Source organism: Danio aesculapii, chromosome 24 (assembly GCF_903798145.1).
Source record: "Danio aesculapii chromosome 24, fDanAes4.1, whole genome shotgun sequence".
Lineage (NCBI taxonomy): Eukaryota > Metazoa > Chordata > Actinopteri > Cypriniformes > Danionidae > Danio > Danio aesculapii.
The window spans coordinates 25714938-25731534 of NC_079458.1; the positions used below are offsets into that span (position 1 = coordinate 25714938).

Genomic DNA, 16597 nt, shown 5'->3' on the forward strand with positions numbered 1-16597 from the left:
GATACTAATATTTTTTCCATTGAGTACTAGTACTTATTCATTAGATACTAATTCCTATTAAATAGATACTAGCTTTTATTTATTAGATACTTGTACTTATTCAATAGTGACTAGTAACTATTCTGTTGTTACTAGTAACAAATTTAAAATTGTTCCATTGATTTCTATGGGATCTGTCATTGAGATATCAACTATTCAGTTTTGTATTCCAGCTGAGGCTAGCACATATTTTTATGTACTAGTAGTCAATCATTAGGTACTACTAGTACTTATAAATTAGATACTAGTATCTAAATAATAGATACTAGTACTTATGTATTAGATACTTATTCATTAGGTACTACTTATTCATTAGATACTAGTACCTATTAAATAGATACTAGTAGTTATTTATTAGTATTAGTATTATTTTATTAGACACTAGTATCTTTTTTACTATAACTATTAACAATTCTTATTTTACTAGTGGAACAACTTTAAATTTGTTACTAGTAACAACAGAATAGTAACTAGTCACTATTAAAATAAGTACTGGTATCTAATAAATAAGCACTAGTATCTATTTAATATGAATTAGTATCTAATGAATAAGTACTAGTATCTAATACATAAGTACTAGTATCTATTAAATAGGAACTAGTATCTAATAAATGAGTGCTAGTATCTAATGAAAATAATTAGTGTCTACAGTTGAAGTCAGAATTATTAGCCCCCTTTGCTTTTTTTTTATATTTCCCAAATTATGTTTAACAGACCAAGGAAATTTTCACAGTGTGTTTGATAATATTTTTTTCTTTTGGAAAAAGTCTTATTTGTTTTATTTCGGCTAGAATAAAAGCAGTTTTTAAAAAAAAAAAAAAAAAACATTTTAGGGTCAAAATTATTAGCCCCTTTAAGCTATATATGTTTTTAATATCTACAGAACAAACCATCGATATACAATAACTTGCGTAATTACACTAACCTGCCTACTTAACCAAACTAACCTAGTTAAGCTTTTAAATGTCACTTTAAGCTGTATAGAAGTGTCTTGACAAATATCTAGTCAAATATTATTTACTGTCATTATGGCAGGGATAAAATAAATCAGTTATTAGAGATGAGTTATTAAAACTATTATGTTTATGAATGTATTGAAAAAATCTTTTCTCTGTAAAACAGAAATTAGGGAAAAAATAAACAGGGGGGCTAATAATTCTGACCTTAACGGTAATGAGTAAGCACTAGTATATTTTTATAAAGCACTAGTATCTAAAGAATAGGCACTAGTATCTAAAAAATAAGCACTAGTAACATGAAAATAGATATTATAGGTTATAGATGAAAAGTCAGAACGGCTTGCCATAAGCAAGCATGAATTTGGATGTTATGCTCACCTATGATTAATAAATGCTGTACACGTATTGTTCGTTATTAGCCAATCTTAGTAAATACATTAACTAATGACACCTTATTATAAAGTGTGACCTAGAAAATAAATAAATAAATACATTAAAAAAATCAGCTTTGTTCACACAGGCAGTGTAAATCAGATTTTCTACGTAAATCGGAAAATCTATAAAGGGGGGATTCTGTAATTGGAGGTATATTTTTATCTCGAAATAATGCTTCACTTAGATAATTTCAAACATATTCTTTTTTTTTCACTTCAGTGATCTCCATTTACAAGTCACTTTCTTTTTACTAAAAAAAAATTAATAAACTCTTTGTATTATTATTTGTCAACTCTGATTGTCTGCAAGGACAACATAAGACAGATTGGGCCATCGGTTAGAGGTGATTGTTCAGTTCAACTCAAGAGAACTGTTTTTGGACAATCAGTTTTTTCAGTCAGAGCAGCAGAAAGATGGAATAAAATACCAGTGTATATAAGAGTGAGTACCACTTTTAATCATTTTTAAAACTGTCCTTAAAGTTTGGCTTAAAGAAAATCCAATAGGCAACCACTGATTATATTTCATTTTATTGACTATGATGTATTGTATGTATTATACTGTAAGTGTATATTGTACTAATTTTATTAATTTTTTTATATTGTTAAACTTGTACAGATGTAAATTAGCTTTATAGCTAACTCTGACACAACATGTCATGTTGTACATTGTCCCTGAATAAATAAAAAAATGTACAAAATAAAAAACTAATCCAGAAAGTTTAGTGTTTCTTTTGATGATGGGGCTACATCTTACAAAACCACTCCAGGTGTAAGAACTGTTCAAATCAAGGTATTTTCTCAGTGAAAGGAAACAAACACTTCATTGCATCAGATCTTATCAGTGAGGGGAAGTGGCATCGTTTCCTGTATGTTGCATATAGTTGTAAAAGATCACATCAGTTTAAAGGTAAAGTATGGTATGGTAACAGAACAGATTCATGGACACCCATTTTTATAAGACAAACACTATTATTATTTGGAGTTTTTAAATAAAAGAAACAAAATATTGCCAAAAGAAAATTAAAATAAAACATTTTGAATAAACAAGAAAAAACCTTCACTGCATAATATTGACAAGAAATTATGATTTTCAGCTATAAAAAACCTGTAGAAATGACCTGTTTTATAACAAAACAAAACAAAACAAATCAGATTTTCAGATAGCTAATTCTAGTAGCTAATTCTCTGAGCACGGTTCGTTTGTATTATTAGCACTTTCTCTGTGTACTGCCCCTTCTTGTCGAATCGCTGAATTTCTTCTCAATTGTAAGTCACTTTGGACAAAAGCGTCTGCTTAAATATAAATTTCACAGGCAGCATAATCTTTTACTTTTTTGTAACAACCTTTTTCACACATTGCCAACAAAAAAGCAACGACACATAAAATATTCTTACATAGCTCATTAAATTTTATCATTTAGGTTACAACATGTGATACAAAATTCAAAACTAAATCACTTGCTGGATCTTTTTTTTTCTTTATATAGTGAACTATATGACACTAATATGTAAACTACAGTAATGCAAGTTTATCTTACACCTCATGAGTTCAGCACTGCATCGAGATACATGAAGTAATCCATACAGTAATATTCTCAGTTGCTGTAGAAACTGTTGCCATTGAGCTTAAGTCATCACCATTTAGTAGATATATGAGATATTGACTACACTGTCTGAACAAGGTCTTTCCAAATTAAGGCTCAGACAGTCAGTACAAAAGAAGAGATTTGACATGCAAATCAGAAGAGAGTGCAATGTGACTAAAAAATAATCCAGTACTTGCTTCCTTAACTTTTTATCTCTGTATTCCTCAAGTGTTACTCACTGTTCTATAGAGACCATTGCAGGATCGAGATTTCCTGATTTCTCTGCATCTGTCGCCCTCTCTCTTTCTTTATCTTCATCTGAAGAAGGGCACAGAATTAAAACATATTAAAAACATAATTGAAAACTAAGCTAAGCAATATATATTACACTTTGGAAAAATCTATAACTATAAATATGTAACTATTTATTTTCATCAACATACGTTTATATCTTTCACATTTTTAATTTGAACATTTTACATTTCAGATATAGATTTCTTAAAATGGGATGGGGGGAGGAGGGGGGTAGTGATGGTAAATGTCCTAGATCCAGGATTCGAACTCAGGATGCCCTGACGTGCTACTGCACCATATGTCGGCGCGCTAACAGCTTGGCTATTGCGCCGACGGCATCTTCAAGATTTTAAATATTACCGAGACCACTGACATTTATTTTTTAACAATACAGTAAAACAGCAATATTGAGAAATAACAATATCTATAATAATAGATGAATAGATGACCCCTGATGAATAAAGAGACTAAGCCGGAGGAAAATAATTGAATGTATGTAAAATGAACAGTGCAAAGTGTAAATGAATACACTCCCTTTATAAATAATCCATTTCCCAAGGAATATAGACAATATATTTTGGTGCATATGAACAAAACTGTTTTATTAAACAGTTATGTTAATTAAAATACAAAATTTTAAGTATGAAAATCTTTAGGAATAGAAGATAATACATTTTTTATTCAAATGAGGAGTTGACAAAATGACAAACTAACAAATTTCAACTAAATTTAGGATTTTTTAATGGTTCTCTTTATTTTTCCTCTTTATCCAAAATTTTAAATCATATTTCTTAACATATTTCTTGGGGAGTTCAAATTTTAGCACCGTCATTTAATTATTTTGTTAAATTACCTTAGGGTGATACGGTGGCTCAGTGGTTAACACTGTTGCTGGTTAGCAAAAGTCGCTGGTTCAAGCCCCGACTGGGTCAGTTGGCGTTTTTGTGTGAAGTTTGCATGTTCTCCCTGTGTTGGCGTTGGTTTCTTTCAGGTTCTCCAGTAGACATGCGATATAGGTTAATTGAATAAGCTAAATTGGCAATAACTGACTAATATAATGTATATACACAAATATCTTAATTTACAGCATTTTATGAAAAGTATTCCTTTAAAAGAGAGATCTGTAAGGTGTATACTCATTTATGCCGGGCACTGTTTGTTACATATAATTTTGTGTATATTAAAATAAATTTAAAAATCTATCTAAAAAATATTCACGGTATGCATGTACAGTCTTCATCACCCGAAATACCGAATTAACACACAAGGTGCGTGGGATGTGTAAGATTGCTCCAATTTATGTGGAAATCTGTGAAGTGCTCTGAAGGCTTCAGTGAACAAAGATTGTGTGTGGGCCTGTGAATGGTTAATAATGACACATTAACTCTTGTTGAATCAGATCAATTTCTATTTAAGTGTCTATCTATCAGTCCGTCCATTTCTCTAAGGATCTCACCCTCAAGATGGAACTGATCTTGCTGTTCCATGAGCAAGTCGATCTCATGAGCCGTGGCTTCAGGCAACTCTGCCCCACCAAACTGTAATATAATCAGGAAAACAACATATGAAGTGTGTGGTACAGTAAACACAGAAAAAGAGGAACGAATAATATCATCTGGTGTTATTCGTGACTAAGCTTCATGTGGGCAGATGATCTGTTTTAGTCTAAAACTTCACTAAAAGCTTTTCTGAATTTTGTGGGGGCAAATGGCACAGAAGGGGCGTCATACATTTGGTGTGAGCAAAAGACTGCGGACACAGACTTAAATATAGATCTGTGTGTGTTTTCTATTGCCAGTATGGAGGAGTGTGATGCATGTAGAGTCAAAATCACCTCTGCTGCTAGAACAGGCACCAGCTCTGCGTCTTTGATTGTGATTGTTTCAGGAGAAGCAACGAGCCCTTTAAAAGGAAAAAAGTAGAGAGATGGGGTGAAAACCACAAAGAGCAAACGTTTCAGTCAGTTTCAGTATTTCAAAATCTCACCTTTAGATGATGTAATTTCCTTTGTGAGTGTAAGAGGAGATGAGGCACTCATAAACTGCTGGGACAAAATATAATAAATTCATGGTTCAGGTTATAATTCAGTTAGCAATTGTTTTGTGTTAATAAGTGCATTACTAAAAATTATATATAGATCAGGGAGAATTTATATTTACATTATTTACTATTTTATTTTTCTTCTGATAAAACCACTGTTGTCCCATGCCTTGCTTATTAATCCAGTTAAGCCTTTAAATTACACTTATAATATAGCAAAATAACTAGTAAACTGTTATGTACTGTTGTCAAGCCAAAAACTAAAAACTAGTTCATATTTAAGTTCCTATAAAATCATATATTTAAGAATCTGTGGCTAATGTGTCTTTGTTAAATGGGCTGTAACCGAAACCGCATACTTCCATACTATACAATATGCTAAAATCAGGATGCGAGCTGAGTAGTACGTCCGAATTCATAGAATTCGAAAATTAGTATGCGAGAAGTACCCAGATGACTTACTACTGGCGAGATTCTGAAGTGCGCATCCCATGCATGCTGCACTTTCCCATGATTCATGAATGGGAGTAAAGCGATGCAACTGACGCAGGTAGGTCACGTGACCATGACAAAATGGCAGATGTAGTACGTCCAAGTTCCATTCATACTTCTTACATTCATACTGTATAGAACATACTTAACAGCTGAGTAGTACGTTTAAATTCAAATGCATTACTTAGTGAGTTGTAGGGGGTTTCGGACGCAGCCATGGTTTGTTAAATTTTACAGGATGGCTAATAATTTTGTCTTCAACTGTATATCCAGTGGGGGAGAGTATTGAAGACGTCACCGTTTTTCTCAGAAAACATATTTCTTAAGGTGTTGTTGGATTTTTTTTACCAGATGTTGGTAACAACTTAAGACATCCATATATACAAAGAAAACAAAACTAGTTTGTTTACAAATAAAGTTATGTGTAATAAATTAAAATGGCACAGGGAAAAAGTATTGAACACATGAAGAAAGGGAGGTGTAGAAAGGCAGTGAAAGCCCAGACAGCAGCTGAAATCTCTCAGTAATTAGAAAGAAACCCTCTGCCCTTCGTCACTGTAAATTGATATATTTACAATATTAATATACACCGAATAAACCAGTGTTGTCCAATGGCTTGCCTAATTAACCTAGTTACACCCTTTAAGCTGAAAACTACTAAATAACTAGTAAAACATGTAGTTATCAAGCCAAAGACTAAAAGTAAGTTATTAGTAAATTAGTTATTACAACTCAAATTTTTTTAAATCTTTGGCTAATGTCTCTTTGTTAAACCGCACTTAGGAAAGATTTGAAAAAGATTTACATTTTACAGGACGACTGATAATTTTGTCTTCAACTGTATATACAGTGGGGGAAGTAAGTATTGAATACGTCACCATTTTTCTCAGAAAACATATTTCTAAAGGTGCTGTTGGATTTAAAATTTTTACCAGATGTTGGTAACAGCCAAAGACATCCATGTATACAAAGAAAACAAAACTAGTTTGTTTGCAAGCAAAGTTATGTGCGATAAAATGAAATGACACAGGGAAAAAGTATTGAACAAATTAAGAAAGGGAGGTGTAGAAAGGCAGTGAAAGCCCATACAGCAGCTGAAATCTCTCAGTAGTTATTCAGCAATCCTCTGCCCTCCGTCATTAATTCATTTTTTTTTCCAGCTTAGTCCCTTTATTAATCGGGTCGCCACAGCGAAATGAACTCCCAACTAATCATGCTTATGTTTTACGCAGCGAATGCCCTTCCAGCCGCAACCCATCACTGGGAAACACCCATAAAACTCTCATTCACACAAATACACTACGGACAATTTAGCTTACCCAATTCACCTGTACCACATGTCTTTGGACTTGTGGGGGAACCCGGAGCACAGGGAGGACACCCACGCGGACACGGGGAGAACATGCAAACTCTACACAGAAATGCCACCTAATCCAGCCAAGGCTCGAACTAGCGACCTTCTTATTGTGAGGCAACAGCGCTACCCCCTGCATCATTGTAAGTTAATATATTTACAATATATTAATATACACTGAAGAAACCACTGTTGTCCAATGACTTGCCTGATTAACCTAGTTACACCCTTAAATGACACTTTAAGCTAAAAACTACTACACTGCAAAATAACAAGTAAAACATTATGTACTGTTGTCATGCCAAAGACAAATATAAGTTATAGGGCCAGACGGAATCTGCGGACATTTTTTGCTATTTCTGCCGAGAATTTTGCTAAAAATCTGCTGATTTCTGTCGAATTATTTTGGGAGTATCATAACTAAAACCTTAATATGAGAAATAAAAAATAATATATTTTTACCTTTTATTTAATGTTAAAATGCAAATCCAATTAGATTCACTTTATTTGGTAAACAAAGCAAGTCTCTCATATAATATACATCTACTACAAGACGGAAGATATTATTGTACAAACTGCATTGTACATAAATCAGATAAAGATTTTCACATTGGTCAATAATATTACTGTAATTAATTTAAAAACTGAATGAATATAGACTTACACACATTTACTCAAGTAAATAAAAAGAATTAATGATGGGCTAAAAATCTGCGAAATTCGGCGAAAAATCTGTGGAATTCTACACACGCAGATTCCGTGTGGGCCTAGTTATGAGTTACTTAGTTATTAAAACTCATATTTTTAAAAAATGTGTTTAAAAAATGACCAATGTGTCTTCGTAAAATTGCACTTCGGAAACATTTTAAAAAAGAACTTAAATTTCACAGTCATACAACTATATATGACGATAAATATTCAAAAAGCAAAATGTATAAAAACATATATTAGCATTTAATGATAATTTCATGTATTTTTAGCTTTTCTTTTCTGTCTGATGTCTCTAATATCCAACAGAAATGGCAGTGCTTATCTTTCAGGCAACCGGTCTGCAAATATTCAAGTCAGTGAAGATACAACTTTGCAAATAAAAAACAACATTGATACTTTTTGGGCTTTCTAAGCACTGCAGTAAATGCTTAAATTGATTCTTTTTCTGCTTGAGTTGCATTGAACTACCACACTGATAGAGTGCCAATGCACTTAATGAAGGTTTTTGTTAAATAACAAATCAAATTTATTGTATAGCCCCAGAATATACAAAACACAACACAAGATCAACCTTTGGGCCTTTATTTAAAACTTGATGTGGGTTGTTATTCAGTGGCACTATATGAACGAGCATGAACAAGACTTTTTTAAATTGCTTTTTAAATTGCTCCTTTTGTGGTCTGTAAAAAAAGAAATGTTTTTTTTTTCCTCAAAATGTGGTGTTGTGTCTTCAACAAGCTGAAGCAAATATATTTTATTATTATGCTTTAAAAAAATTCCAAGTGATAATAATTTTAAAGGGATAGTTCACCCAATAATATCATGTCATCATTTACTCACCATTTACATGTTTTCAACCTTGATGAGTTTCTGTCTTCTGTTAAAATTTTAAAAATACTTTGAAAAATGTTGGAAACCTGTAACCATTGACTTCCATAGTATTTCTTTTCTTACAATGGAAGTCAGTGGTTACAGGTTTTCAGATTCATAATTTCAGATTTTCAGATTCAGGGTTTCATTCTTCAAAATATCTTCTTTTGTGTTCAACAGAAGAAACAAACTCATAACGGATTGCAACCACTTGAGGGAGAGTAAGTAGTAAGTATATTTTCTTTTTTGAGTGAACTCTTTAAAAACAAATTTCCATAAAAAGGCTAACCTGTGTAATGTTAAAGGGGACCTATTATGCAAAAATCACTTTTAAACAGTGTGTAAACACATTTGTGTGGAAACGATCTCTGAATATAATCAGAATCTAATAGTAAAAAATGTATTAATTAATTTTTTATAATCACACTTCATGACAACAGTCTGTAGAAACACTTGATTGACATTCTCCCTTTGTACATGTCATCAGAGGGAAGAAAAAGGAGACACTGCTCGCTGCAGAGCCACTTGAGCTCCAGCGAGGTAGAGCTTGAGCTCTCGCTCCTCCTCCTATAAGCTGTTTTAATACGTAAACCCACCCCACCCCTAACCCCAACCCCCAGTGACATCACTCGTAGAAGTAGTGCAAGGAAGGAGGAGCTGGAGCTCAAGCTCCCCCTTGCTGGAGCTCAGCTCTGCCCAAGTGGCTCTGAAGTGAGCACCACTTGAGAAACAGTCTGGACAATTAGTGATAATCTCTCCATCATTTCCCATTATTACTCATAGACTGAATCTTCTTATCCTATGAGAAGCCTGCTTTTTAATTATTTATGACAACACGTGCTTTCCGAAGACAGACCTGCCAAGCTGTGAGACTGTGGCTGTGCATGGCACACAGTATTTAGCTGTTCATGATAGGTCGTATGAGCTTGTTTCCCTGATCCACGTGGTTTGTTGCAAGGTTTTCCTCACTATGCTGTCAGGGTCAATACAGCAAAGTTGTTTGTGTGCAGCAAGCATTGTTTCAGGAGAGCTGTACAAGAATTGGAGAATGGTGGACTTTGTCTTTTATCAGTTGAGTTTGTTACCATTTAGACACATCGCCTATATCCGTGCTACTGTGTTTGCCTATTTTTTAAATCTTCCAGATTACCAGCAGGGTTAATGGTTGAAATAGATGGGGAAAGAGACCTGCTGCATTGCTGTCCACTGTGTCTGCATTCCGACCCAGGGATTCAGCAGGAGAGAAGTCCTCCTCATTTAGAGTGTTTATATAAATATATAATTGTGAATATATTATATGAAATTAAGCCTATCGTATATGTAGCAGCATTAAATTGCTTGCTGTTTGTTTCTTTGCATTTGAACTTTGTAAACTATAAAATCATAGGATTCCTCACGTTTTGTGTCAGATTTTGTGAGCCAATTGAAAATTGTTCGCCCCCCTTTTTCCCCTGTTCTGCCACTTCTTCCTCTGGTTGCAGCGCTCCTTTAAATTATGAAGCATTTTTTGAAAAAATTCTGACGTAGACTTGAACTGAAAGAGGGGGGTTTCATGACCCTTTAAGGCAACAGTCACCAAAATGGCATAATTAAGATCAAAGCCTCAAAGAGTTACAAAACATTATTTGTGGGGTATTTTGAACTGAAACCTGACATACACTCTCGGGACATCTGAGACTTATTTTAAATCTTGTAAAAATTGGCATAATAGGTCCCCTTTAACAAAATGGAACATAATAATCCATTTAATTCTATCGTCGGCCATATCAGCCAAGCTAAAAAATAGGATTGATCATCATTTAAGTGCACTGATTTAAAAACTGAATGTGCTTGAATGCAATAGAAACAGACAGCACGAGACACCCTACTCAAAATTCTTTCTGCAGAAAAAACCCTGCCTAAGGCACTAAGAGAGCTAACCCTTTAAACTCACTTTCATGAACTCCACAGTGATGGAAGTTTTTCTCATGTTGCTATGCGGTTGCTAGGGGGTCCAAGAATATCTATGATATTGTGGTCTCTAGATATAGCTCTAATGCATAATTCATGAAGACTGTATGTATATTCTTTAGTTCATCACCTGAGAGGACAAGCAAGGACTAGGCACACAATCAACCCCCATCACTCCAAAAAATGGCTCCAGTGCCCATTCTGCCTCCTCCAGCTGGAACAGGGAGTCAGGGACATTCAGCACCAACCTAGGAGGAAACACAAGCCCAGAACAGATTCTCAAGGCAAATCCTAGCAACAGCAGTGATATAAGCAGCTGTCACGAGTGTGTAAGAACAATATGAATGTCAGTGTCAGAATGAATTACATTAGTGACACAACATGACAGTGACGACCTTGAATCTGACCTATCAGTGTCTGGCATGTCAATGTTCAAGTGTCTCTTTGAGCGAAGCAGGCGCTCGATGGTTTGCTGGACCTCCTCTGCAGGGAAAAAACAGAAAATTCAGTCTATTTCAATATAATAAAAAGGACAAATCATTCACTACTATCACATTCTACTTGTGTAGATTTTTTTTGTTTATAATATACATAAATGTTTCTGTTAATTTAAAATTTCTTTCAGTCATAATTTAACTTACACCCTCTCTTGACCATTTACAATCCCAAATCAGAAAAGGTTGGAACAACATAGAAAATGCAAATAAAAAAGAATGTGGTGATTTCTAAATTTACTTTGACTTGTATTTCATTGTTGACAATACAACAATCATTATTTAAATTAATTGTTCCTCATAATTTATTTATTTATTTATTTTTCAATATAAACAGGTATTCCTATGGGAATAAATTTGATAATTTTGGTTCTTGCAACACATTTCAAAAAGAGTTGGGACAAAAGCAATTTAGGACTAGTAATGAGGTAAATTGTTTAAATGATGTGATTTGAAACAGGTGATGTCAACAGGTGATTGTAATTATGATTTGGTGCAAAAGCAGCATCCAAAAAAGGTCTAGTCCTTAAGGAGCAAAGATGGGTCGAAAAAAGGATTGCCAGTTTATTAACAAACACATGAGAAAATGATTGAAATGTTACTCAAAAAAGATAGGAAGACATTTGGATATTTCACCTTCAACAGTGTAAAACATAATTAAAACATAATTCAAAGAATCGTAAGGAATGTCTGTGCATAAAGGACAAGGTCACAAGCCTAAGCTGAACAACCATGATCTCTGATCCATCAGACCGCACTGCAACAAGAATCGTCATCTATCTATAAGCCATATCACCACATGCGCTCAGGACTGGATGACAGGATGTTGGCAAATCTTTGTCAAGTACAATAATACGTAGATACATCCACAAATGCCAGTCAAAACTGTACTGTGCCAAAAGGAAGCCCTATGTTAACAGTGTCCAGAGGTGCTGTTGACTTCACTGAACTCAAAGGCATCTGGGATGGATTCGAGTATTTCTGGGGGTTCTTTTTGGGAGAAATGGACGCCGTGTGCTCTGGACAAAAGAAGAAAAGACTGTTTCAGCAACAAGTCCAAAATCCAGGGTCTGTCATGGTATGGGGTTGTGTCAGTGCCCTTGGAAAGGGTAACTTGCACTTCTGTGATGGCTCATTAATGTTGAAAAGCATGCTGCCTTCTTTTCCAGGGATGCCCAAGCATATTTCAACAAGACAATGCAAAACTACATTACAAAGTCCTGGCTGCAGAGGAAGATGATAAAGTTACTTGAATGGCCTGCCTGCAGTCCTGATCTGTCTCCAATAGAGAATGTGTGGAACATTTTGAAGCGCGAAATGCAACAACGAAGACCCTGTACTGTTGCCTACCTTAAAACTTGTTTGCAGGAAGAATGGCACAAAAATACACCTGAAACACTACACCCCTTGGTATTTTCAATCTCTAAACATCTTTTAAGTGTTGTGAAAAGAAATGGCAACATTACATAGTGGTAAATGCTTTAATATTCCAACTTTTTGTAAATGTGTTGCAAAAACCAAAATTGGTATACATGTTTATTGAATAATCAATTCATCATGCTGCTTTCTTTGAGATGATACATTTAATAGAGAACATCAGTTTACGCATATTCACATCTGTCATCATCCTAGTCTGCTCTACGCTGAGCTCGCCATGTCATTTTGATGTATGCTTTCAATCTCAGCTTATTTCAATTGTTTTACTGATTAACGGTTGCTTATTGACTGCATGCTAATCTCTAAATGCACTCAATATAGTGTTTTATAGCGAGACTACCTAGAGAAGATTGCATGACAGCAATAATCTGTTCCTGAGTGCCAGTGTTGGCAGCTATCCTAAACTTTAATAACAGAAGAAGCCAAATCTTTATTCTGCTTAGAAAATATGCTGATCAATCATAGATGAATATAGTGTGCTATATGAATTTACACACTTCTCTATTATGGGCAGGTAAAGACAAAAAATGAGTCTTTAGGACCAGAGGAGAACACTGACCACAAGGATGAAGTGTAATTAATAGAATAGAAGAATAATAAGCCTAGATAGACCCTAATTGCATGTACGTTTTGCATTGTCCTGTTATGGTGAACAATTGTTTTTAAAAAGAAGCATGCCTTATTTAATGTGTAGTGTAGATTAGATTTTGGTCATATTTTCAGATCATATTTCTGCAGAGCTGCTACCTGACAAATTACGCAACACTGATACTGTTGAAGCAACTTTGAAACAGTCTGCATTGTATAAAATGCTATATAAATACAGGTGACTTGAATTAAATGGATAGTTCACCCCAAAAATAAATATTCTGTCATCATTTACTCTCCATCCACTTGGTTCAAACCTGTCTGAGTTTCTCTCTTCTGTTGAACACAAGAGACAATATTTTGAAGAATGTTGTAAAGCAGGAGCCATTGACTATTTTTTGTTTATACTATTGATGTCAGTGGCTGCTTACAACATTATTCTGAATGTCATATTTTGTGTCAAACAGAAAATAAATAATTCATAAAAGTTTAGAACCACTTGAGTAAATGGTGAGGGAATTACAATTTTTGGGTCAACTATTCCTTTAAAAATATACTTTTATTTAAAAAAGTAGTGTCTCTTAACACGGCTGCACGGTGGCACAATGGGTAGGTAGCACGATCGCCTCACAGCAAGGTTGCTGTAGGAAGTGGTGTTAGTGAGGCCAGCAGGGGGCGCTCAACCTGCGGTCTGTGTGAGTCCTAATGCCCTAGTAAAGTGAAGGGGACACTTTACTGTCAGTGGGTGCTGTCTTTCGGATAAGACGTTAAACAGAGTTCCTGACTCATGGCACTTCTCGCAAAGAGTATGGGTGTAACCCCGGTGTTCTGGTCAAATTCCCTCCATCAGCCCTTACCGGCCTCCCAATCATCCCCATCCACTGAATTGGATCTATCACTGTCTCTCCATTCCCCCTATAGCTGGTGTGTGATGAGCGCAGTGGCGCTGTTGTCCTGTGGTAGCCGTTGCATCATCCAAGTGGGTCCAAGAAGGTCGCTTGTTCGAACCTCGGCAAAGTCAATTGGCATTTCTGTGTGGAGTCTGCATGTTCTCGCCATGTTCGCATGGGTTTCCTCCGGGTGCTCCGGTTTCCCCCACAGTCCAAAGACATGTAGTATAGGTGAATTGGGGAAGATAAAATTGTCCTTACTGTATGTGTGTGAATGAATGTGTATGGATGTTTCCCAGTGCAGCTGGAAGGTATTTATTTAGCTAATGTTAAGGTCAGAAATTTGGTTGTCGAAGGCTGTAAGGACCTAAAGAGTTACTGAAATTACACAAAGTGATATGGAACTGTAATGCAGACCTTCCTGAGTCTACTTTAGATGTGTGTTTTGCTTTAATTCATTACTTACAACAGTTTTGGTTTCCACTGATTTCCATGGTGTGGTCAAAAAACATAACGGAAGTCAAAGGGAACCAATGTTGTACCAAACCTAAATTAATTTAGACGCAACCTTCCCAGCAGTCACAGGATGTCAACATGACGTCAGATTGATGTTGTATACCAACGTCGTGGGACGTTGAATTTTGTTTGGAAATTAAAATTGGGTTGACGTCAGAACCCAACATCAGACGTTGGATTTTGGTTGCCATACCTTAGGAATAAATGTCAGTATTTGATGTAAATATGACGCTCGTTTAAGATCTTGGCTAGATGTTGGATTTTAGTCATTTTCCAACACAAACTAAAATTAACAAAATGTTAACGTCATTTAACGTCGTTATTTGACGTCAAAATAACATTAGATGCTGGTGACCTAAATCTAACCTAATATTAACATCTTATGACATTGTGTGTCCGCTGGGTTTTGACCCTACATTTCTTTTTTTTCTACTTTTGATTACCTGCATTTTTCAAAGTTTATTGTTACATTAAGCAGAGGAAAGAAATGTATAAAAGGTGACTAAATGGTGTCATAATTTATATATTAGAGAATATATAAAGAATCATGGGCAACACAGTGGCTAACCCCTGATAAAAAAAGAGACTAAGCAAAAGGAAAATGAATAAATGAATGAATGAATGAATCCTTTATAAATTACTGTAATTTCCTGTATATTAAATTTGTTGTGGATATATTTTTTTAATAGATGGGCTAAAGTGGACATCTTTTTTACAGGTATTGTTGTTCATATTTCATGCTTTGATCAGTTTGGGCTCGATTGATGAGTGCTGTGTTGAAAATAAATTTTAAGTGCAGCATGACTATATACAATAGTCAGTGCTTCAACTATAATGAACTATCTATCTCACCTAGCAGAAAAGCACACTGGCGATGGTAGACGATGACTACGCCATACTGAAGCTGAGAAGACAAGTAAAGAGAGAAACGGGGCCGTGGAAGACTGGGATGGACTGGAGGAACCTGGACCATCACATAATCCACAATGTCCTCACTATAATATAACGTTACACACAATGTACTGATTAACATTTTAAAATCACAGGGAGATAACCTGAAAGTAAGAGCCACATACATCATCATTCAGGTTGACAATCTTAGCAGCTTGAATGGGAAATAAAGATTTCTCTAACCATGTTCTTCTGACGTTGACCTTTAGATAATCTCTTCTTGAAATCCTGATACCTTTAGTAGCAGCCAGCCTGAAAACAAAACAAACAACCAAATTTCAACAAACAAACACTCACTGCAAGTTTTAATGTTGTTTTCAAAGTTCTATTCAAGTGTAGATTTAATATAACTGCAACTTATTTATTATTATTTTTTACTTTATATATTTTACAGAGCACAATTTGACTATGTTATGAAGTTCGCCAGTCGTCTAAAAATTTAACGCCAGTTAATTTGACCTCAGAGTGGTTAGCAAGTGGATAGCATCAATTTTATTTAAAAATGTATTTATTTATTTATTGATCAATCTTCAAACCAATGGTTTGTATAATAATACTGATATTGTTATCATCCTATTTATGCTAACGTTAGGTACATACCAGATAGTGGAGAAGCAGCCGGTGTGGCGTTGAAGCACGTTAGGATAATAAAACATTTTACCTCAGAGAGTTTAGTTTTACTCTAATCTAAACACAATCGATATCTCATTTAAAATCTAATCTGATAACTTTGGTCACACTTTACTCCTGCCAAAATAACCGGGAGATAATGCGAATTTCCTCAGATAAGCGCTAAATCAATACCGTTTTCCACAAGGTAGTTCTGTGAGGAATGATTGACAGACGACACGGCTGCGTCTCAAAGCATAGGACGCCGCCTTCCTAGACAGCACATTAGCGCGCTTGAAGTCTAAAACGCTGTCTAGGTAAACAATTCAATAGGTTTTGACACACATCCGATAGTCCAAGTAACTTTATTATTTTGAAAT

At 34.8% G+C, this 16597-nt stretch overlaps 1 protein-coding gene across 1 annotated transcript in view; it reads right to left on the bottom strand.

Annotated features, from left to right (window-relative positions):
- The window catches only part of rec8b (REC8 meiotic recombination protein b), a 30655-nt gene extending 14391 nt beyond the window's left edge, over positions 1 to 16264 (bottom strand). The window contains exons 1-9 of the mRNA XM_056451124.1: positions 16209 to 16264; positions 15792 to 15860; positions 15510 to 15652; positions 11140 to 11215; positions 10863 to 10980; positions 5302 to 5356; positions 5150 to 5217; positions 4772 to 4853; positions 3261 to 3339 (exon numbers count right to left, since the gene is read on the bottom strand). Coding sequence (XP_056307099.1) covers positions 3261 to 3339; positions 4772 to 4853; positions 5150 to 5217; positions 5302 to 5356; positions 10863 to 10980; positions 11140 to 11215; positions 15510 to 15652; positions 15792 to 15860; positions 16209 to 16264 — 746 coding nt within the window. The remainder of the gene's footprint in view (positions 1 to 3260; positions 3340 to 4771; positions 4854 to 5149; positions 5218 to 5301; positions 5357 to 10862; positions 10981 to 11139; positions 11216 to 15509; positions 15653 to 15791; positions 15861 to 16208) is intronic.
- Positions 16265 to 16597: the final 333 nt, after the last annotated feature.